The sequence below is a fragment of the Halichoeres trimaculatus genome, unplaced genomic scaffold (assembly GCF_033239565.1).
Source record: "Halichoeres trimaculatus isolate MK-OKI-2021-1 unplaced genomic scaffold, fHalTri1.1 fHalTri1_scaffold_1, whole genome shotgun sequence".
Lineage (NCBI taxonomy): Eukaryota > Metazoa > Chordata > Actinopteri > Labriformes > Labridae > Halichoeres > Halichoeres trimaculatus.
The window spans coordinates 34980378-35005177 of record NW_027437179.1 but is presented as its reverse complement, the minus strand read 5'-3'; the positions used below and the strand labels follow the sequence as shown (position 1 = coordinate 35005177).

General features: G+C 40.0%; 1 protein-coding gene across 2 annotated transcripts in view; it reads right to left on the bottom strand.

Moving 5' to 3' along the window:
- arhgef10la (Rho guanine nucleotide exchange factor (GEF) 10-like a) overlaps positions 1–24800 on the bottom strand; it is a 212532-nt gene that overhangs the window by 161046 nt on the left and 26686 nt on the right. Inside the window, exons 5-12 of one of the 2 annotated variants that reach the window (XM_074665406.1) lie at positions 19804–19887; positions 19602–19729; positions 18326–18421; positions 16115–16223; positions 15002–15102; positions 11601–11678; positions 10229–10408; positions 6293–6409 (exon numbers count right to left, since the gene is read on the bottom strand). In XM_074665406.1, the coding sequence (XP_074521507.1) occupies positions 6293–6409; positions 10229–10408; positions 11601–11678; positions 15002–15102; positions 16115–16223; positions 18326–18421; positions 19602–19729; positions 19804–19887 (893 nt within the window). The remainder of the gene's footprint in view (positions 1–6292; positions 6410–10228; positions 10409–11600; positions 11679–15001; positions 15103–16114; positions 16224–18325; positions 18422–19601; positions 19730–19803; positions 19888–24800) is intronic. The other variant, XM_074665415.1, reaches the window with a different exon arrangement.

Here is a 24800-nt window from a genome sequence, read left to right as displayed (position 1 = left end):
AAAAATGTGTATGTATCAAATATATATATTTTTTTGTAATGTTATTAATTTGCAGTGCACCAAACAGACACAATGAATCAAGAAGTCACTCCAGGTGAGTTGTTCTTAACAGCAGTAGAGCATCACGATGTATTTTCTGTTTTAGCTTTATGCACATTGCAAAAGACAAACTCTAATGCCTGAAATACACTAGCAATGTCTGCAGTGCGACTCTGTTGCGCTGCATCTGGACTGTGTTTGTCAACTTACACTGGCTGCGTGTTTAGTCAAACAAGCGGCATGACTGACAGACAGCTGGAGTCACAGACCGAGGAGTTCCTCCCCATTGATAAGCCTCTCTTCATACATGTCAGACCATAAAACCTCAAACCTGTTGACTCCTGGTCTGGCTCCATTCATTATGTCGGTTTGTCATTGTAGTCAGGCTAAATATGGACTGATATTGACACGGTCTGTTTAATTTTGAAAGTCACTGGATGTTTTTAGGTAGTTTCCTGTCACAACTTCCTGTCCCGCTCGATCTTCTCTATGCTGAATTTATGCCTCACAGCTCTGGCATCTGGCAAGAAAAGGATGGCTACCTATTACAAGCAACACAACAGACTAGCCATGCAGACAGACTGCAACAGAGCAGATCCAGTGTGAGTTGACACATTGATTTGAATGAAACCTATTTGACCTGTAAAGGAACTGAAAAGTGCTGGAGACGTATTTGGTGTATTTTAGCTATAACTTCACCCTTACACACATTTTTTATGAGACACTCAGGGTGCAGCAGTGTTGTCTCTTTAAGAGTTTGGACTGGTTGATTTGGATAAGAATGGCATGATCTGGCAAGGTGAACGCATGAGCGATTTTAAGACTTTAAGACTTTCAACAGGCTCTAACTGGAGATGTCTGATGTTAGCGAGTACCTTGAGTACACTGCATGTAATCCTAACAACTCCAAAAAGCATGGTGCAGACTATTTTCTCTCTTTAACCACAGGTGAGTCGCCCCAGTGTCGTGTTTTCCTTCAAGTAACTGAGTAAAAGTGGTCTGAAGCACCATTTGAAAAGATTAGACCTGTCTGGCTGAGCAAGCAGCTGCAAATTTCCATGTACCACTCTGCAGAGGAGAGTGGTCAAGCTTTGAGATCACATTAGTGGACGAAATCTGTGTGAAATAGAGAAAGCTGTGATTTTACTTTCTCAGGAAGAAAAAAAGAGTGAATCTTTTAGTTTTTATTTGAGGAAAATTCACAAAGACATGGTCCAATCGTTACTGTAGGCAAAAGTCACAAATTCAGTGGAGTTAATCAAATCACTTTCCTGTCTTCTCTTCAGTTTCTGCTATTAATGCCAGCTGTAATGACTAAAATTACATACAATTTGTAGCCAGGTTACTTTGACAGCATATCAAATGATAGAGCATTTACCCAGATGCTGGAACTGATGAAACTGTCCTTTATGTTAATCTGGGTTAAAACACTTCATACTTTCTTTGGATGTCAAGAGAAATGGGAAATGGACAAGACTGGAAATGTCAGCAGGCATGTCAAGGGGACATTTTTCTTCACAGCTGTTCTGCACTAGATTAGACCCATGACAACTTCAGCAGATAATAAAGTCCTGCCATGCAGGGACCAGACGCCTCCACACTGGCCTCCTCTGCCGAGCTGCACAATTTTACACGCTGAATGTACAGACAAGCTCCCATAACTTTATTAAATATGAAAGGTTATGGGATGAAAAAGCTTGATGTTAAATTAAATTTGCAATGTTGCTTCTTAAGTCTTCTGATATCAGAATATAATGTAAGGTGGCTATTGGGGTCAAAAATCATCAACATTTGAAATACACTGTAAAATTTCACACTACAGCAAAAGAAAGGAAACACTTGATGTTTATCTTCTTAACACCAAGCAGCACTAATCCAAAAACCCTGATTCCCCTTGATCCATTTGATAAAGTATTTTCTGAAACCTGGTTGTGGTTTTTGTAATGCTATGTGATGCTCAACTCAATTACAGTTATTGGCAGATAAGTGTTGTTACCAAAAAACAACTTCCAGCCAAAATTTCTTCTATGTATTTCTCAAGTCTTGCTAGCAACTACAAAGACAAGCTGATCAAAGAGCTTCAAAATTCACTTTTGGATATGTCTGTGAAGTTAAAACCTTTACTTCTTGGTTTATTACAACCCCCACAGGAGCACAAACATGTATTTCTGTAAACAGTGGGCTATCCAGAATTTTCACTCTGGTTTCAAAAAAGTTATTTCAAAAAAATAAAAAATAAAAAATCCCATCAAAGATACTTGAAAAACAAAAGAGTTGAGTTTTGTCAGGTTCCAAAAGTAGAGAAAACAACTTTTGTACTCTGTGTTTAATGAATGAAGATCTGGGCTATCACTATCTAAAGATGCACAGACCAGAAGTCATCAACTACATTTCATTATGGGGGCAGGAAGCTCTAGTGAATTGAATAAAATTAACATTGTATCTTTAGTAATATATCATTATTCAATGTATTCATTTCATTCAAAGCTCACGTTATTCTTCAGTTTTTGACTATCTGTACTACAGTTAGCCACCAGGGGGCTCCATCTCTGTCAGACGCAGGCCACCAGTTGACTTAATTGATGGAAGCCAAGTTTGAGTAAAGATAGTTAAATGGGTTTTAAAATCATCTATGTAGGATACTATTTACCCAAAGATTTTCATGAAAAATAAATTAAAAAAGGGAAAGAGAAAAAAATGCAGTTTTGAGTAGGAATGGGTACCTTTTACATTTGAAACAATAAAGTACGATGCCTGGTACCTGGCAATGGGTATCGGTACTCAATGGTGACAATTTCATGTATTACTGTGTTTGTTTAAGTGATAATAAATATTTATTTGTTTGATTACAAAATGGTAAAGTTTTTCAATTTAACACATTTTTTTTTCAATATATACACTTGCAATGTTGTGTTCATATCCAGCATGGAAAATCCCCTACTCTTCCACTCCCTCACAGTCACATAGATGCGGTTCGGTATCGAAACATGGTACCGTTTGATTTCACATGAATTGGTTCTCAGTACTACAGACAGACAGAATTTTGTTGGTACCAATGAAAGTACCCAATTCAGTACCCATTCCTAGTTTTGAGCCACCCCAAAACTAGGTTCTTCACTTCTACAGCTATGGATGGGATCCAAGATGTTTGTTCATTGACATTACACTCACTTTTACTCTCTATTCAAACTTTTTTTACTGCATACACCAAAGCCTCATAACGTGTAATAAATCCCCATACTCAGACTACAAACTTCCAGCAAATGGACACCAGAGCACTTCTCAAAATAAAGCCTGGTCTTGGAAGAATATTCTTATGCAGACTCTGAAAGAGTGTGTTTTTTTCCTATATTTTGTGCTGTTTTTCTAAAATAAATGCATTTAGTAAAATGTTAATGCATTTTGACCTTCAGAGCCTTCATGAAAAATCCTGCAAACTGAAAACAAATGTTGGACTTTGCAGTCTTGATCCCTTTAAAAACATTCTTTCATGCTTATAGTCCAGTGCATTCAAAAGCAATGCAAGCAAAGAAACCTGCCAGTGATTCACCGCTTAAACTATTCTGCCAAGCCAATTTAATATTTGGTTTGTCTTCACATGACCGGTGAGAGCTGCAACAGCCAGATAAAGAGGAATGTTTCAACAGAAAGGAAGGGACGCATGTTATCAGGAGTAAATGCAGGGCTGTCAGCTGTGTGATCTGCTCCTGTGAATCAGCGACACAGCTCAGTGATGGAGGTCAGACTCACACACGAACACCAGGGATTGTTAAATTCAGCACATTAAATTCATTCCTTGGCACCCTCCATGTGTCTTGGCTCTGTTTTCCCTGCTAATAATCCCTAATTAACAGCTACAACACTGAGTAAACACTGAGATTAATTTATTATCTGCTCGCTCAAAGTTGTCAAATTTCCACTTCTCATTTTACCTATTCATTAAAAGTGCAATTTCCTGTATTTGCAAAAAAGTGCTTCTATTCTTGGCATTTTTGACATTCACTGATTTGCAGATTTTTCATGTTTCATTAAAAAACTCCTGGCAGCTTGTAGGATATAATAAGAAATGTCAAGGGCAGAGGGAAGCGTAAAAATGTGATTACAACATGAAAAAAGGAAAAATTCCAGAGCTGGGAAACCTTGGACTTTCTCAGAAATTGAACTCACACATTGTGAAGAGTCATTCAGAGATCAGTGAATGATGAGCAACACAAGTTCTCTACATGAGGACACATTTCTATGACTCAAGGACCCCAAGAAGAGATTTATACACTCAAATTTACCTTTCATATTATTTTCCAAAGATCTTTTTGGGGGCCTTTTGGCACCAGATCATGCTGGGAGTGGAAATTGATCTTGTGCGCAGTTTGAAAAGAGCTTCAGCCTCTCATCATGGGGTGGCTGTTCTACAAATTGCACTATACTAGCCCCAAATATCCTCCTTTTTATACAGCATGGGGGTCGATGACCTTCACTGACCTTGATCATATTTAGCCTGATTTTAGAGCTGCCTAACTTATTTATTTCACCGGTTTGATGAGCAAACAGGTTTTGGTTTCAACACAAATTTCTAACTAACAGGACTTTTTTGAGTGACATTACCTTGACTGTTTTGATTTTACTAAGAGGTTGGCTTTCCTACAGCAGCAACAGCTAGAGCTAGAGCTGACAGTGTTTCCAACATGAAGACTGTCAAAAGTGCTGCTTATTACTGGTTTAGTGTGAAACACACTGCCGATGTGTTTGGACACGCAGGAGGTTGTGTGTTACCCCAAACTTAAAATCTTTTTGAACCAAAAACTGCATTTTGCTCCATCCTCACCTTTAGGTTTGTTGAAATGCAGTTACACTGAAGAGCTCTTCGGACATTAAGCCATCACATACCATCATTTAATATCCCTGACCACCAATTCAGATTTTGCTTTAATTTTTTTTACTTTGATCGACAAAGTGTACCAGTGATGTGGATGTCAGTGACCTGACTTGAGTCAAGAAGCCACAAGACTGGAGGGTAGAGAGTAAATAAACCCAAAAGTTAGAGAATTCTGTTTTTTTAAACTGTGAAACTTAGTTCTGCTTCCTGTCCCTACTTTGTTTTATGGTGGATGTGTATGAGCATTTCTGAGATAAAAACAACAGTTTTTTTTCCATGGTCTATTTTTTGGTGCTTTTGGTGTATCTGTTTGAAAAACAGCACAGTGGAAAGAGCAGGACACAGGGTAAGAGTGGGCACATGTTTAATTCAAACACTTACTTTGTGAAACTGTCCTGAAACCTAGATGTTAAGGCTATCCCTGCACCCACAAAATGACTAATCTAAAAAATAAAATCACATTAAATTTGATGATCAAATTTAAATTTAAAGATGCTATAAGGAGGATCTGTTTTAATTGGACTGCCTCACCACCTTCTGGCCCGAGTCTCACACACATTGTCATAAAGATGTGACTTTTAACCAGGCGTGTTTTTGTTTTGGAACACAACGTTTTACCAGATACAACGCAACGAGGTAAGGTATTTATCAGTACAGTTACGTAGCACTGTTGTTTGAAATGTGATAACAAGCAAACGTAAGTTCTTACCATAAGTCGCAAGCAAGCTATATATAGCGCTAATAGCAGCCGGGTGCTATCCCCAGTAATTTTTCATGCTTGTTTCTTGTCTTCCATGACTTGGGCTCATTTAGGAGCATTTTAAAGCAACATGGCAGCATGAGACTGGCCAGAGAACGAAACAAAGATGCTTTTGTGCATTTTCAAAGTGTTAAACATTGTTAATCTGCCTCTCAAAGAAACAAGAAATGATCTCTCCAACAAAAACAGTCACCTCTCCTTTTTCTCTGCCACATTGTTGCCCTATAACACACTGCTTCACTTAAAGCAATGTGGTGACAAAAGCTATTAATCCTTATTGATGTACATCTTATCACTGTGCTCTGCTGCTGTGATATCACACTACTAATGTCTGTGCCTCAAGTTTATGAGCACCAAGTCAGAAAAGATCACACCCAAAGCAAACAGAAGACACAGAATTTTCCATCAGAGAGATTTTTGATTGGAAAAGCAAAAAGCAGTCATTCAAACCCAGCTACTGACTTACTTGTTTGTCTTCATGAAAACCTGAGCAGTGAATTATTTAACCATTATGCTTTGAACCTTTGCTTGATTGAGCCTCTGCTCAACATCACAAACACAAACCCAATCGCAGTTCTCTTTCTCAAAAAAAAAAAAAGAGTTAAAGGTTTGAGGCTTACCTTTAAGAACTCCAGAAAAGCCGGTTTGGACATGCAGGCCTTTTTGATAAGCGCCATGGCATTAGTGAAGTTGTTCACGTAATCGCTGTAAACATCCAGCACCATAGATTTGGAAAACTGAGGAAACAGAAACAAGCAAAATGACTAAAGAGTGTACAACGAGTCCAAAAATAAGAGGTGAGAGTACACGTAATGTTTGTTGTTTTGTTTTTACACCATCATCCATAAACACAGTCACATACTTTCCTCTGACTTTTTCCAGATCTGTCTCACCAGGCTGTTTGCAGGGAGACCTGGTGGTAATTTCAATGTAAAGACCAGATAGAAAATGGACATTTAAGTATAGTACTTTAAAAATTGATTTGTTTACCATCCTGGTAACTGCAGAAACCTTCACAAGCCATTTAAGGGGTTGGCAAAAAAGAGGGATGAGGTCGAGGAGTGTGAGAGTGTGTGTGTGTTGGAGGGTGTGTGTTTGTTATGCGATTACATTTCTTCCATCTCCTCAATTAAATCCACACCAGGCAGTTGATAGAGGCAGTTTCAGGAGTAGAGGGAAATTGGCAGACTGCATGAAGGCATCAACCCTCTTTGCTTAAAACCTTTTTCAGAACCATGAACATCAGGTGTAGGAATGACAGCCTGAAGGTAAACGGGTCACAGCTTCACCCACACATTTGTTGAACGTGTGGTGTATGAAATGGGAAGGTACGGAAAAGTTGGGAGTCAAACTTCTTCAAAATAAAAATCAATTAAATCATTTTCTGATCTTACACGGAGAATGTCTTCAGGAGACACAGGAGGTTACCTCAGCTTCGTTTTTGGTGCTGAGCTTGATTTTTATTGGTTAGGAGTCCTAATTGTACTGAACAGGGCAACACGACAGATAGCTCTCATCAAAGCCAGTGGGTTGGTAGTATATCTGACAGCTATGCTGATGTGGTCGATCCACAGATTGGTTGATAAGATGGGTTTCACTATTTTATTTGAATTCAACAGCTGTTCTAACAAAGTTAGAAACTTTTTCAGACTAAACAGAATATATCAAGGTTCTCATGGATGCTGCTCAAAACCTCCAAAAAGAGAAGAGGGTGTATAAAAATTCTGCAGTTCCTCAGTAAAAAACACCTGTAGTGAGCCTGTGATTGTTTATTTAGAGGTAAGATGACTACAAGTGGTAAAAACAAAACTCAGGCTGCTAGTCTGAGCCCAATGCAGTGTTAATCTGGTTAACAAAAAGTATGACAACCCATTTTTTCCTGATGACGACGGGACAATGAGGAAGTGAAATAATTCACCGATGATTAAAACTCTGACCAGTGTATGTTTTGTTTTTTGTTAACGTGACAATGATGGGACAGGAAGTTAAAGGCGGTGTTGTAGTTAAGTCACCACAGTTTGAGTACGAGTCGAGTCCGAGTCACCAAAGAAAAAAATCTGAGGCCCTATGAAGGAACAACATTTCATCTGAAAACGCTAAAACACAGTGAAAAAATCAGTGTTCATGAAAACGCTGAGAGACCGAAAACGCTGTAGTAAGCATGCCAGGTCTGTAGTTGGCACTATAACCATCTTGTCGAGAAGCTGTTTTTGGTAGATTTCCACCCAAGTAGGAATAGGCGGGTCTTCTGGCAAATGCTAAATGCAGACGTGCAGCAACAGATGCACATTTTGTTAGTCTGCAATGATGGTGGCGTTTCACCCTGAAGCCATTGTCTGAATCCAGTCACAAGTCCTACATATTCGGACTCAGGTACTACAAACAGTTAACAGTTCAACCAGCATGCACCGTCACTGCAGGTGCATTTAAAGACTGTTGTAAAAGTGCAACACATTCTGTATATTGTCTCTGCAAGAGTTTAATTTGAGTCTAGAGATTAAAAATGGAGTATTTGAGTTCACAAAAATAGATTGCTTTCTTTGATCCTGACTTGAATTGTTCTTCTTTAATTCCACCTTTATCTGTTTGTAATGACATTTCCTTGCTCTGCAGGGGGCAGCACAGCAGTTTTACTTTGAGATGAGAGTCCAGAATGAATAATTTCAGCTGAAATACACCAGACGTGTCTTCAGTCCATTGCCGGCCTGTCGTGACATCTTATTCTGGATCCACTCACTCTGTTGCGGTCCAGCTGCGTGGTTGGCCCGGCAGGTTGCAGGTAATACGCAGCCATCCTATTTTTGCCAGACATTGTAGCTGTGGCACATATTTTCAGCGTAGGGGAGATCAAACAGGACAGGAAGTCGTGACTAGAAACTACCTAAAAGCACCCAGTGACTTTCAAAATAAAACCAGTAACCAGACCGTAATCACCTTGACTACAACAATAAATGGACATAATGAGTGGAGCCAGACCAGGAGTCCACAGGTTTGGGGTTTTAGTCCCAACATGAATGCAAAAATGCTTGCAAGTGGAGTGAGAAGCACAGGGACTCCTCGGTCACACGACTCCAGCTCTTTGTTAGACAAAGACACATCTGGTGTATTTGAGCGGTTACACTCAAATATTACACAATAAGGATTTAGAGGGAGAAATGATGAAGATTGAAACACTTGATTCAACCTTAAAACCAATCTCCGAACCGCTACATGAATGGACTTAATGAAAACACATTTTGACTCAAAGTTAAGATAAATATCTGAAATTTTAAAAGCCATAAAAGACCGAAATACGACTTCAACTAAGACTTGATGTTAAATAGCTGCCAAAATGTACACTGGCCCAATGTGCTGAAGCAATAGTTCTTAAGAAGCTAGTTAAATTTTCAACCTCAGCCTCTCTGCTGCATGTCCACCATTAGGTCTCGTTAAATCTGCTCTGGGCTGGAGAATATCTACTGAAAAGGGCTGAAATGATAGTGCAGGGTTCAGGGCACGAGTACAAAGGTGGAGAGCAGTGGAGTGATGGCAGAGCTTTGTTATGGGTAGTTCAGCAAAGTAGAAGCTAAGTTTGCTACTTTAACTGAGAAGTCCTTCAAAACACCAAACACAGAAGTTTGACTTTCATATAGAATTCACAGAAGTTTAGCACCAAAGCCTACAGCGGCTTTAAACTTATGATGAAACATATATCGTTTTTATGGCGCCAGTATCAAGGGGGTGCTTTGTTTCAGACAAAACTTTGGCCTAGTCCAGGTGCAATCAGCTCGGGGGGAAAAATAAGGGTATCATAATGTCCCTTGGTTGTAAAATCAGGACTTTTCTAATGCAGAAAAACAACTTAAAGGGGTTTATCCGAGGTAAGATAACAGGGGACATTCTATAAAACATTTTGTGTATCATTTCAAAGTCGTCTGTTCTTGATTTCTGAACAAACTGACAGCCCTCTGGTACAACCAATCCACCCCCTGGGCTCCGAACCCCCAGAACACAAGAAAAAGGTCCAGGTCAATGAGGAACACACAGTCCCAGCACTTTCCTTTTTCCCTGTGCAGCCTCATTTGATGGTGGCTTCGCAGGATATCAATGGAACAGCACTATAATGGCCAGCCGAGAAGGAGAGGGTCAAATCTGTCCCTCTAATGGGCAAATAATGAGCAGGCCTTATGGATGAGCACACTGCACTGAGACTTTAACAGAAACTTACACAAAACACCATTATTCTAGTGCCAAAGTTTGTAAACACACATCCCAGAGATCAGTGGATGCAGCGGAGATATTCATCACGACTGTAATTGATTCCATGTTTGGGGTAAACTATCCATGTTTGCTCGATCTAAGAGCTGTTTCTCATTATAATTGTGCCAGCGAAGATTGTGGTATGAAATGAGATGGAAATGCCAAGAAACAGAGAAGGCAAGTCTTTGATATCATTTTAGGCAGAAACAAACAAGGAATGCATTTAAACACACGCACGCATTCACATATAGGGCAGCTAATTAGCGTCTGGTTTTTGCATTGCAAGATGAGAAACTGAAGTGTGTGCGCACACTCACCGAGGCAACAAACAGGTCCCCTATCTTCTCACAGCTGTCCCATTCTGCCACACGTGACGCCAAAGCGATCTGGAACATGGAGTGGCACTGCGTGATCTCCCTGATCCGGTAAAATATGGGCCGGATCTTCCTCGGACTCAGGATGCGTGGATCAGCTTCCAGCAACGGTCTGTGGTATTCCTGGGAAAAAGAGAATCTGTTTTTTATTCATGTCGATGATGGGCTTTCTGTGCATGTGTGTGTGATGGGGTGCTTAAGATGAATCAGCTGACCACCTTTTATAAGCCTCTCTTCTTTTCAGCTGCATAAAAGACAATAAAGTGGTAACAGACAAATATCCTCTGAATCCAAGGAAATGAGGAAACGAAGCCTGGAAGCACATCAATCCAGAAGATTCACCCATAAAAAAAGCATTAGCCGCCAGAAAACATGTTCAGAACTCAAGGTGACTTGTAATCATAAAGGCTGGAATAATAATGGCGAGGGGTAGAAAAAAGAAACAGCTCCCAGCAGAGCTACAGATGCAAAAGCAACGTGGTGAAAAAGGCATTGATTGATTCTTCAGTCAGCACTCATGGGGATATTAGCATAGCCTAGAGAATGCGCTGAAGGGCCCTTTGTGGACAGTATTCTTTGTGGAAGTAAGTAAACACGACTTCTTTGAGTCTGAATATGTTGAAGCGTAGATAAAATACTCTGTATGTGCCAAATATGAGGGATGAAAACGATGTTTAGCTCCACGAATTAAACCAGCGTTGGTTTTTTGGCGTGATGTGGGTCTTATCTCCACAAATGATTCATCAACAGAAGGAGCACGAGCAAGGAGCACAACATGAGCGACTGAGCAATCTGTTTTACAGCATTAATGAAAGACAGAACATGCCCTGTCTAATACTGCTTGTGTCCTTCCATCTTTTCATGTTATCAGTTTAAAGACAGTGCATTAAGCACTTGGCTGGACTCTTTGAATAACAAGAGAGATTTCAAAAGAGCAAAAACCTCACAGACGATCATGTCACTCGACAACAACAGTGTCACGCCGTATCTTGAAAATGAAAGATTTGCAGCCATTGATTGCCGGTGATTTGATTCTCCTTTTATTTTCCTGTGATGGGGAGATAACGAGTCTCTTTTTGCTGCTAAGAGAAGAGAGATTAAAGAGGAGAGGTTGCACCCCATCCTGTGGCAGTCTGACAGTCGCTCTCTCTTCGCCACAGAAACAAGGATGGCTGTTTTATCAGGATTATTTATGCTGAGACACCTCGGTAATTTGATGGATATCACCACTTCTCTGTTCGGTGTGATTCATAACAGTTAAATGGTGAAGATATTGCATGTGGCAGAAGAGGACAACAGGGACTACACAGCTCACCTGCATGATTCTCCTCAGAGACTCCAGGTAGCTGCGCTCGCTCTGAATGATGGAGCCCAGGATATGGCGTCTGACAACCTGCACAGACAACAGACCAGTCAGGGAAATGTAGCAGTAAGAGGAGATGATGGGGCTGCAGTGTGCGGTGTGCTTTCAGTTAAGCATGCGGCAGGTTGATGGATTGCTCTGTAATCATGTGTTTGTCATAGGAGGGGAGACTCAAAGAGCAGCGGGGCCTCAATCTGAGAATCAGTAAAGACTTAATGATATGTGAGCTGCTTCTCCTGTTCTGCTTTTTGAATACAATACAAAGAAGAGAGCAAATAGATATATAGATTACTATAATATCACATATATCAAACATGACTGGACAAGGCCTTTGATTCAGGCTATAGAAGGAGGAACATGTTCACAGAAACGCAAGATGCTAAAGCTCATATAAGGGATTTTCATTTAGTGTCAGTTTTTCTTCTTGCAAAGAGCAGAAAACGTGCATGGATGTTTTTCCTTTTATTTTTGTTTTTCTGTAGAGACAAATTCATTGGCGTTTGCTTACCTTTAAACACAGGGTGCAAAGTATGGCTTTTTATGGTTACAAAATATAACTATTTAAAGGCAAAAAATGCTAAAATCTACAAATTACTGGTCAAAGAAAACATTTTTTTTTAGCAATAATCTCAAAGTTTCTACCTGGAGTGTCTAAGAATTATAGATATGCTTTGTTTCCTTGACATTTATAAAGATAAATAAAGATTCTTTAAGTTTTGGAGTTTTAGTTTTAACAAAACAAGCAAACAAAATATGTGACTTTCCCTTTTGGGACATTCCCTCAGAAAGGAAACAAATTTTTTCTTTAAAAAGTCTGACCTTCCGATACCGATTTGCACCTGTACCGATTTTTATTTTTCATAACTAACAGAATACACCTTCAATGTTCCAATCTTATTTTATTGTAAATCATTGAAAAAACCTGTGAAACAATAAAATCTTTGTGTTTTAACATAACCAATAAAGTGTTCTGAGTTTTAGGTCTCAGAGCAAAAAAAAAAACAAATGCTGGCTGTCAGACCTTCCTGGAGGTATATAAGATCAGTTTCATATGTAAGGATGAGCCAATCACTGATCCCCCAAAATAAAGGAAATCAGCACCGATTGATCGGCTGACTGACTGATTGGTGCATGTCTGGTAAAAGTATAACTGGCAGATTTATTCAACCCTTCCTGGAGGTATAAACAGTTCTTTGTGAAATAAGAGACCTTTGTTCTTCAGTTGATTGTTTGACCTGACACACACAGGCGCTCTTCTCATCAGTACATACAGAGTTATATTTTCTTACCTCTTAAAAACAGCAAGCATCTACAAGCTGCTTATTGCTGCTTCTCTGAACAATGATTGTCACTGTGTACACTATGGTAGCCCTATATGGCCAAAAAAACCCTCAAAATTCATGTGGCGATTAAACAGAAAAAAATAATGCAACTGCATTACATGCAAATAGAGGGCAACACAAGATTCAATAACACTCAAAAATACTCTTCTGTTGCAGCTTTGGATAAGGTGATGATATGTATTTGTAAACACTGTTTCGGTTTTATTTGTAACATCATGTTTAGCCTACAGCTCACGGTGCATGAGATATTTAGTTAATAACAATAAAGCTTTTTTTTTTTTAAATTGAAATCTGTATATAATGTCAAGGAAGTTAAGTCAACATTAAAATATAGCCCATTAGTAATGGTGACATGAGATTAATGATAGACATAAAACTAGCATGTGACTATTCTATTTCTTAACTACCATATTTTCCGCACTACAAGGCGCTTCGGAATATAGGGCGCACCTTCAATGACTGACCTATTTGAAAACTGTTATCATATATAGGGCGCACCGCGTTATAAGGCGCATAGAGTAGAAGCTATAGTAGTGACTGGGGTTGCGTCATGCATCCACTAGATGGAGCTGCGCTAAAGGGAATGTCAAAAAACAGTCAATAAGTCAGTCAAACTCAGGCTACATCCACACGGAGCTGCACATTTTCCTATCCAACTATTTTCTGTGCCGTTTTCAAAAGTGCGCTGTAAAGACGAAGTCGTTTCTGCTGTCCACAAAAGCAGTTTCCACAGATCGGTTCAAATGCCAGACATTTGGGGGGCGCTGTATTTCTCTAACAAAAAACAAGAGAAGAAGCCAGCCTGTGAGCTAATGTTAGCACTAAGCAAAATTCCTCTTTACAGGTTCTTACTGCTTACTACTGTTTCTCCGACGACGCTCCCTGACTACAGTAGCCATGATTAATCAATATCGATCCATTTATAAGGCACATTGGATCATAAGGCGCACTGTCGGCTTTTGAGAAAACTGAAGGCTTTTAGGTGCGCCTTATGGTGCGGAAAATACGGTATTCCTTTTGGCGAATTCTGTGACAAGTGGTCAGTTTTGTGCAGTGCTACGTGCTGCATTAACATCAGCAAACTCTGCTTCTTCTCAAGGAAACTTATCTCCTTTAGGGGGCGATGTGGGGAAAATAGGCTGGGATATTTTTATGGCAGGATCAGGATCTGGGTTTTATCAGGATTGTTTCTCAGGTTCAGACTATTTTGACCTGCAAACAACATTTTTAACCCTGTTAGAGCTGGATGTGTATCAATGACCTGACTTGTAATTAAAAAATGAAACAAAACTCCAAAAGTTAATGCATTTGGGCTCAGCGTCTGCTACATTATCAACCAGTTATCACATTTTGGGTTTTACTTCATTTTTGGGCTCAGCACTTTTGTTACATTATTGACCAGTTTTTACATTTCAAACTCTGACAAGCCCCAATATAACCTTTTCTGCACTATTTTCTGACTTTAATCTCATCTTGTGTCCTCTTATGCACAGTCCACATGTAGTTTGGTGAGACGTTACTAGATATACTTTGGTTTTGTACATTGATTTTTCTTACTTGTTGTGTTGATATGTAAATAACAGGCCGTTGCTCTGGGGAACATTTAGAGTCTAAACAATCTCTGACTTCCTTTTCACTGTAAGGTACCACACACTGCTAAACTTTGTCATCAAAAGCATGTTAACACAGACTCTTCAGTGGAAACACTTTGTTGGAGTTTAACAGCTGTGACAGGCTTTAACAACTATACACATTTATTCAGCTGTCTTTCAGCTGATGGTGTGATGTGCTTGTGTGGGTTATAAAAAGGTATCAGTATTAGATTAAGACTCTTTCCTTAACATTTAAAACCCTCGCAGAAAATGTAACATGACAGCCTGGAGCTGTATCCAAAGGCTACTGGGAGCTGAATATGCTCACTTAAATGCAAGATGTTAAGGACTGTACTTTTTTTCATATGCAGGCTACGATTATCTAAGAAGAAATTTTTGCAAAAGCTGTCAGCTGCACCTGGTGGCTGGTCAGCCCCTCCGGCATCGGGCTCAGCTGTGGGGGAGGATGCTTCTCATCTGACACAGCCACGTCCAGGTAGCCTGCATCGTCCTCTTCCTCTGCACACATTGAAACGAAACGAAGGAGAAAAAGATTCAAGAAGGTTGAGTAGAGAGTAAGTGTTTGTGTGAGACAGAATGAGACCGGCAGGGAAATACAGAAACATAGCCTTCAGATCTCGCTGCAGCTGGAAACACACTAAGTACATTACCTCTAAGATATAAAGAGACTCCTATAAGAGACAGGGAGGAGAGATGCAGCAGCACGGGGAGGGGGGATAGCAGAGGCCTTCAGAAACTTTCACTACACACTGTGACTCTGCAGGAGTGGAGACGTACAGATATGTCTGCAAAAACACACTTCCAACACATCCTCATCTCAACATTCTCAAAACAAACACACAAATCCCCTCCTTAACCGTTACCATTAGAAACCAGAATCTTCTACTGTTCCAATTAAAGACTTTGGAATGATAACAGAGGATTGGTGGAAAGAAATACAATGCCGTGAGATTTCCCTCGATCAACACCTAAAAATAGCAGCACTGGCCTCTTTACCTCTTTGTGATGGCTGGGATATTTGTTGGAAGCATTGGTCTGGTTTCTAAATTTTACAGAGCTGCTTCATACTCCAATAATGGCTGCTAATCTTCCTTTATTGTCGGCTGAGGACTTCTAAAATATAACCTATATCGCTCAGCAGTGAGTATTCATCCTTTCTCTTCTCATACATCACAAAAACTTGCCAACATCATCCGTCTTTAGACTGAGAAAGACTTTCTATTTTATTTAGAATCAGTCAGATCTTTCTTCTACATGGTGCTTTCATTTCCCCCTGAAGGGACTTGTATAAAGCAAAAGTCAGGCTTTCTTTCCTATCTGTCTTGAACACTGCTTCGGCTTGGCTAGCTTTATACATGAGAAACTGCCGATAGCTCAAGGAGTCAACTGTACAGAGTTACACAAGCCAAACTTCAGAGCAAATCACCATGACTAAAAATAGTACGACTTTCATCCACAAAAAGCCAGCTGACAAACATTTCCAACAAGTTTTCAGACTGCTCTGCTTTACCCTGTTGGTCTTTCCTCTGCAGGAAGGAAACTTTGCGCATGACAGCTATTTTGGTCTTTTCAATCCCATCCTTGGTCCCGCTTCTCGCCGCCTTCATGAGCTGCTGGACCTAGGTGGAAAAACAACGAAGGAGCGTTAGAGCATGATGAAAGTGTCACGCTGCGGAGATCTGATAACCTACACCGCTCCTCCGCAGAGAGACGGAGAGAAGTGGCGCTCAGTGGGCTCATCATGAATCTCACCATCTGCGACTCCCTGCGGGTCCCTGTGCAGCCTCTAATCAGAGTCTGTGAGCATATCATGGAGAGATTATGGTGACAGAATGAGCTCCACATCTGAGTAACAGAGCTCAGTGTGAGAGAATTCAGTTGACCACAAACTCCACCCTGAGCATCACAGAGGTCCTGCAACCAGACTCCACAGGCCCAGAATACACCCCGGGTGGCAGTATTTTTAAATGATGCTACTTCAGGAAAGTAGGTCATTAATTGGGGGCAAGCTGCACTGGTGTTTATGGAAGTAAATATGCAGAATATTACTCAATAATTCATGCGTCCCATGAATGCGTCATGATATTAAACCAAGCAGGGAGATAGAGGGAGAGGGAGACTGACAGAGCGTCTCAAAGCAAAGTCACAGTCCAAAGGAAAGCTGGGAAGGATGATGCAGAGAGTCGGATGAAGCTTTGAGCAAGCTGAGGATGTAACACAGCTTAGTTCAGCTCCTGGTGAACAGAAATACAACTGAGAAAAAACCTATAGGAGAGTGTCTTTAGCCCTAGGAAGACATCGCTTTCTATATAATTGGACCAATGTTTCCAGGGGTATAAAAATATATATATTTATATGCATTCAACACTGAAAAATGGCCAAAAATAAAAAATTATTTGAAAAGCATTTAGAGAGCGCATTCCTCCACCAAGCAAATTGTGATTGTCACCAACACTTTAGTCCAACTTTAATGTTATACTCCCTTTCATTAGACTGTCTGCTACAGTTTGGTGTTAGTTGCAGGTTTGTACAATAATTTGTTTCCTGACAGTGTTGAAAATTATGATGACCCAGTACACATTTCATATCCCAGATCTTAGTATCCAGAAAATTGCCAGGATCTGGATCAAACTTTTACATCTGTCAGAAATTATTGTGACCTTGTCTTGTATTCAGAGGTGTCAAAAGTATTCACATTTATTACTCAAGTACAAGTATAGATACTAGGGTTTAAAAAAACCTTTTTAGAAGTTGAAGTATCAACTCAGGCTTTTTGCTTAAGTAAAAGTGTAAAAGTACAAGTTTCAAAACTACCTTAAGTATAAAAGTTCATATAGTTCAACACCCCTCATCAGTCTCTGACACAAACATCTTCATACCATGCTACATACGTCTGTTATCTCTTTGCTTAAGTGTGTCGTGATTTGTGTCAGGTGCAGGTGTAAAGAATCACATACAAACCAATAGGGTGTTGGAATGGTATTACGTTCATAATACTAATTCACTCTTTAAAGATGGTGCAATTTCAGCGATTTTAGGATTTCACTTTTTTTGGTGTGTGTCATTTTGAATGAGGATAAGCTGGAATGAAACAGAAGTAAAACGGCTATTTTTGAAATGTGTGGAATAGAAAGTACAGATATTTGCCTGAAAATGCAAGGAGGAGAAGTAAAAGGTTTGCTAAAAAATAATTACTTCAGTAAAGTATAGATATCCAAAATTTTTACTTAGATAAGGTAGCAAAGTATTTTTACTTTGTTAATTGACACCTCTTCTTGTATTGTTTTGCAAAGCAATCCGACCATTTATCGTGGAGTTACATACACATATGGTGAAAACAACCCTATCTCACAATGATAAAGAATTCTTTAACAAAAATACTGGATCCAGACGGTGATCCGGATTACGTCCAAAATTTCATCACTTCTTCCTTATCCCATTTTGAACATTTCCTGTAAATTTCAGTAAGATCTGTTCATGATTTTTTGAGTTATGCTGTTTACAGACAAACAAACTCTCCGAAAAACACAACCTCCTTGGCGGAGGTAATAATAACAATTTATAGTTTTGCTCCTCTTGATAAGACAAATTTTTGAAATAAATGCTTTGATTCCAAAGTATATTTCTCATAAAAATCAAAAACATGCAATGTTCGTTGATATTTTTCTTGATGCCAAGGAACCCTGTTAACAGCTATGTTCCCTTGCTGCTGGGGATATACCTTGACGTCATAGTTGTTCTTGCCAGACAGCTTCATAGCCAGTTCACGTTTGGTCTTGGCACACCGTTCCCTCAGCCGACGCACTTCAGGGGTGAGCTACAGGTGTTGGACAGGGACAGGGACAGGCAAGGCACAGGGTGCAGGCCACGAAAGCAGAAGGGAAGGGGGAAAAAAAGGGAAGAGGAAGTAGAAAAAAAGGGAAATGGAGGCAAAGTGATAAAAGCAACACAAGCTAGCCAACACTGGGAATTAATCACAAGCATAGAGAGTGAAGGCTTGGAGTTATTCTGTATGGGACTAATGGACACTGATTTATTGAGGGAAGGAGGATGGGTGCAGGCAGTTTAAGGGCAGATATTAAGAAAGTGAACTCTGCCACTGCTCTCCCTTAAATTAAGCAGTGAACTGAACAAGAGGAGGACTTCAGGTACACTTGGTGGAGAGTTAATCGGGTGAGACTAATTGAAAACAATGTGTTTTTGATGAAGGCTGTGCTAAAGTGTTCCTGGGACTAATAGTCAAGGTCTCTTTATTAATTGTCCAACGTGTGCAGGAGCTGAATCCCTCTTTTTGCTCAGCAGTCTAGGACGAGTTTGAGGAGGAACTTTGGGGGGGTTTACCACAAAATCTTCCGATAAATACCTGAGCAACTCATGCTAATCCAAATCCAGCCTGTTTCATTCCCCTTGGTTTTCACCCAAAGCTTTGATTTAACTCCATGCTTCCGGGATTACAATGAATTAAACCCTGATGAAAGTATCTGCTAATGTAAAAATATCCATACATTAATAATGACTCAACTCAGCAAAATACTTTCCATTAGTATGACTCAAAAGTTTTGGTGCATGCACGTTAAAGGCCGGTGGAGCATTAAAGGAATGCAGCACAGTGTGAATGTGCACACAGTGCCATCATGTGGAAGGACGACAGCGTGAAACAGAGTTGCACAAATCTGATGAACAGCATCCTTGGCAGAGCAGAGGGAGAGAGATCTGAGGCGTTTCAAAGAGAAATGCCTCTTGTTTACTTTCATCCCACAATGAAAGCATAAATCCTAGACAGCCAGTTATACATCTTTTATGTTCTTTATAGATTCCCTCCAGTTGCAGACGTAAATAAGGACCACTATGCTTGAGGTGCTGGGGAGGAAATATTCTGCTTGATTGCTTCTTAAGCGTTGGAAAAGATCCTAACAAGTCTTTGTGTCATTTTGAATCAACTGAAAGGGTTGATTTGAGCAATAATGCTTACATGAGCACACAAACTGCAGTGTTACCTTGCTTTTTGTTGGTAGTTTTGTCTCGTTATCTGATTGCTCGTCATAGCTTTCAAACTCACTGGAGCTCCATCCATTGTCTGCTCCCGCTGGACCACTGTCCCTCTGAACGTCCTCATAGATCAAATCTGCTCAAAACACAAAGATATGACACATCAGAAGCAAGTGTTTGCATGTTTACGAGCGTGCAGAAGCAACTCACCATCGTCAGGGGAGAGGGGGTCCTCACTTGGAACGTCATCATAGATCACCTCCGAAGCCTCCGACGTCTGTGGCTCAGCTTCAGCTGGCAAAGAAAAGTAGCAGCATCAAAGTGAACAAAAAGTGTTTTAAAATCAAATCAGAGTGCTTCCTGTCTCCAATCCTGTGTCTCCCTGTCTTTTTGATAGCTGCACCACCTGCTGATATATCATCCTCTTGCATTTCTCACCAAAAAGCAGCACAAACAAAAGGCTCTGCGCACACAGACAGACACCTTTAAACCACATCGCCTGAATCCATTTGGCAACACAGAAAGATAAAAGATAAAAAGCTGGGTTTTCTACCCTTCTGGAATTTACACAGCCTCTGAATATTTACACACGTATTGCATAATTTGCATTTAAAGATCCTTTCCCTCAGGGGGATCTGGCATATGGCTCAGCATGTTGCTATAATGGGCTTTGTCCATGTGAAGTAACATGATTGTATCCAGCTTGTTTGAGCTATTGACCCGTTCAATCTCCACACTCGACAGGATTTGTCATTAACTGCTTTCAAAGTGTTTCAGCCTAATTTAGCTCAGTGAGCCGTATTGATTTGGTTTTAAACTGTGATTTGTCTGCAACACTTTCTTTTAAGCCCCGAACAGCAGCAATCACTGTTTTCAATTAATCTGATTGGAGATGTGTATTCTGTCATGGATTATTCAGCGGTCAAAATTTGAAATAACCTTGGACGTGATCCAGGAGATGAACAAAGAGTAACTGTTTATTCCTGCAAAAGAGGATTAGCAACACAAATGTTCTTTGTATTTCGCTGACTTTCCTGAGCTTCAGAGAAAAGAACAGAAAAGAAAACAACTGGATCTGGGATATCAGCCCGACTATCAGCGTATCTGCAGAGTGGCTCGGCCTTGAGGGAATGAAGCCTGTTATTTCAAATATAGTAAACCAGAAGTTCCTGCTTTTTTTTTTTCTTTATGTAACTTTCACTGGAGCAAAACACCCCATTCATGAGTCACACTGACATTGCAGTCAATCAAAATAGATACAGTAATTACATATTATTATAGGTATTACCAGACATCATTTAAAAAACTGAACACTGGAATGTATTCTCAAACTTTCAAAGATTTTAACTATTTATTTCCAAATGGAAATACATTTGACATTACATGCAAACCCCGGGTTAGCAGAGCAGCCTGCATGGCTTTAAAGGAGTCCACCCTATCGTTGGAAAGAGCTCTGATTGGTCGAGTGGGGCTGGAAACAAAGATTGGAAAATCAGCCTGTCAGCATGTAAAAAAATGGGAATTTGACTTCTGTGTCCTGCATGAACTGGCGCAGGATCAGTTGTCATTATCATTGATTTCAAGTAAGCATTTGCCAGCCCTTTAGAGTATGTTACAGATGTCATCTGGGTCTGTTTTGTGATACTCAAATGAGACACACACGTGTGTGGTTCATTGAATGCAGTTGCTCTGGGGCAGCAGGAGTAGACTGCTGTGAGTGAGGAGGTCTATGTTTTGGATAGGGGAGGGACTTACACACGCTGACCATTGAGGGGATCAAGACAGGCTTTAATTTCAGATTCTCCAAACTCCAGAAAAGTCCCAAGAATTGTAGCCTTTAAAAAAACTCATACCCGCAACCCTGCACAAGATAAGCAGTTTGAAAAATAAATGAATGAATAAAAAGAAAAAAAACTTGTCAGAGGGGTCTGATGAGTCATCAAATGTAGAAACAAAGTCTCTAAGTTGGCAATGCTCTGTTGCGGTTTTATCCTCCACTTGCTTACCCCTGTCATCAGAGCTCACACTGAATCTAAAGCGCCAGAGGTACGACCTCTAACTCTGTATTCGCCGCTCGTCATGTACACAACAACACACGCTTCCTCGCAAAGTGTCCGGCTGTACTCTTTTGCCTTGAGTTGCACATGCTTATGATCGGAGCAACACATTCACTTCAAACTGAGCAGTAAGATGGAGAAAAAAATACAAACCGAACAAAGCACATGCGTCCCGAACCGAGTGAGGAAAATAGAACAGTTCTGATTTTTTCAAGAACCGTTCCATCCCTAGTTTAAAAGTCTCCCTGAATGCCATTCTGGTGATGCCTTTTCTTGTCTATTTCAAGGTAGCCTTATGGTAGGTGTGGACACCATAGTGTCCATAATATACAGATATATGCTGAGTCCCAAATCCCATACTTAAGCTAGTGCACTTACAAGAAGTGCACTGTGTACACTCTGCACTAACTAGAACAGCGGGCAAAATCTTAGAGAGCAACATTCTCTCAAATCAAACACTGCGGATCGCACTTACCAGAAACTACTATTGCATTTCACAACTGTTCCCAGGTTTTCATCGATTACAGCAATCAACCATCGTTTCATCCATTCTGCCTCTTTCTCTGAGTAAACCAATTTGGCAACCATTGAGTGTGAGGAGCAATTTTGAGTGCACCACCTGGAAAATCAAAGTGCACTGTGTTTTTCCATACTGTCACTGTGGACGCACTTATCCACTCAAAACAGGAAGTGTAAGTGTAGTACACAATTTGGGACACAGGACTGATCTCTGTGATGTCATTCAACAGTTAATAATCATTTTTTTTAAGCTTATCACCAGAAGCTATATTAGAAATGCTGAACTCAAATTTGCTTCAGTCAAGGTAGACTGCTGTACAGAGGCTGGCTTTGAGCCTTCTCACTAGGGATGGGTACCTTTCACATTTGGAACAATATAGTACCAATGCCCGGTACCTGGCAATCGGTAGCGGTACTTTTTTGTGTTTATGTGGTAACATATATCAATTTGTTAAATAATAAAGTATACATTTTTTCAATTTATCATATTTATTTTTTAATATATAACCTTGCAGTGCTGTGTTCATGTTCAGTATAAATAATCGCCAACTCTTCTACCCTCTCACAGTTACAAGGATTCATTTAGGTACCTTAACATGGTACCTTTTGATTTTACATGAATCGATACTTGGTACTTTTGACAGCATTCGGTCGCTACATATAAAAGTACCTTATTCGGTACCCATCCCTTCTCCTCACTAACAGCTACTGCTTAATATTTCCTTAACTGCTTATTAACAGGACGTAAAAAAAATCTCCATGTGGAGTATCCTGGTAGAGATATGAGCTATTCAGGCATAAGTCAAACTTCAATTTGTTTTGCAGTAAAGGTTGGCATTTTTGGCTTGATGTAAGCGTAGTTTCTGCTCAGAGTTTCATTGGCTTATCAACTATTCGAGTAGGTAACTACTTCATATACTAGTAGGCGCTGTAGGCACAGGTGGCCTAGTCGTATACAGCCACCTGCACCCTAAGCAAGCAGACTTTTCCCCTCCTGGAAAACACTCTCAAGCTCCCCCACGATGATGAGTTAGTTTTCCTCAACACGAACCGAAAGGATGCCAGGATAGACATTATAAGCCAGAAGGACAGTGATAGTAACGTGTAGCACACACTGCATCCGTTTGTAGTGTTTCAGTTGTTACCACAAAGTTCTGGCTGTAGTCTAAGGAGTATGGTCATGTTCTCTGACACAAAATGCAGCTTTTTGTTGCTAGTGTATAACTGAACTTTAATTATGGACAGAAGATGCCACAATATGCAGTGCAAGGCTGCTGTTTATCTGCTTACCCCTGTTGTCATGCCACCTGACCTTGAGTTGCTGTATCTCTTCAATGAAAAAGCTGTTTAAAACTTTCTACTTTAGAAGAGCCAAGCTGTCACTTAATGTTGTTATAAAAACGTTCATACATTTTATTCTGAATGGGGTTACATGTCATGGTCAAATGCTTAAGCTGTTTAAATAACAGAATTCACTTCTTTCAACGTTCAATTCAGCCATGGCTTCAGCTTCATTATTACATAATGACTAGTCGGCTACTTTTTTGAATAACTTTGCAAGATTTGTTTTTCAATCTAACATGAAGGTGTAGCTCAGAAAATATAATAATGTAAAACTCTGTTTAGTACTATGATGAAATGTAACAACCATGGGGTTAATCACAGGGGAAAGATAATGTTATGATTCTTTGTTTCAGACATGATCAAACCCCTCTACCCCGAATGAAATGCTAATGTTGGAAATGACTTACCTGACTCCATCCATCTACCACTTTTTACTCAGTCACCTAACTCTTTTCTTGCTCGGTAGCCAAAGCACACAGTCCAGGTGTCTGATGTTCAAGAAGATGGTTTTGCTAACATTATTTGATTTTGTATACTTAAGGTTTCTTTGGGTTTTCGTATGAGCTGCCAAACAGACAAACAAGGCTAACAGCACACAGAACAGAGAGGACTGAGTCTGTCGACACATTGAGCAGTTTTCAGAGGATGGATTTAAGCCCAGGATACTCCCAGGTATCCTGTGTTTAAAAGTTTCGATGGGAAAACTCTAATTAAGCACTGTCATGGATTTCTCAGTATATTATTATGAAGGTCGTATTATCTTGTTTCAAATGAGTTTCCATTTTACGCTTCCTTTATGATAGTCAAAGATGTCTTAAAAGGAGGTTTAATATCAGTTTTATTACTCAATCAGTATAAAAATACGGTACACATTCAAAATTACTGCAGAGGCCCATGTGTGTGTGAAAATACATCAAAAGACTGGGACATAAAAAACCTCACAGCAGCGCAGGGCTCCTTTACATCTCTCATTTCTGAGCCACCTTCAAATAACAGCAGCACTGCTGACGGAGTCGAAATCCAAAAGCAATTTTCCCTCATGGAAATGGTTCTCTATTGATCCTCATCCTGAATTAATTGGATTCATGTCATGTCTGTGTAGAAATCAAATCGTGGCAGAGAATATGTGTGTGTCTGAGCCAGCGTGTGCATTATCATTCCTATACATATGTGTGTCTGGACGTTCTCTCTGTAGAAATCAATGAACCATAAGATGACCATAGGCCTGTAATAAGGTCTTCTTGCCACCTCTGATCAAGGTCAGGAGATGCAATGAGCAGCACTAAC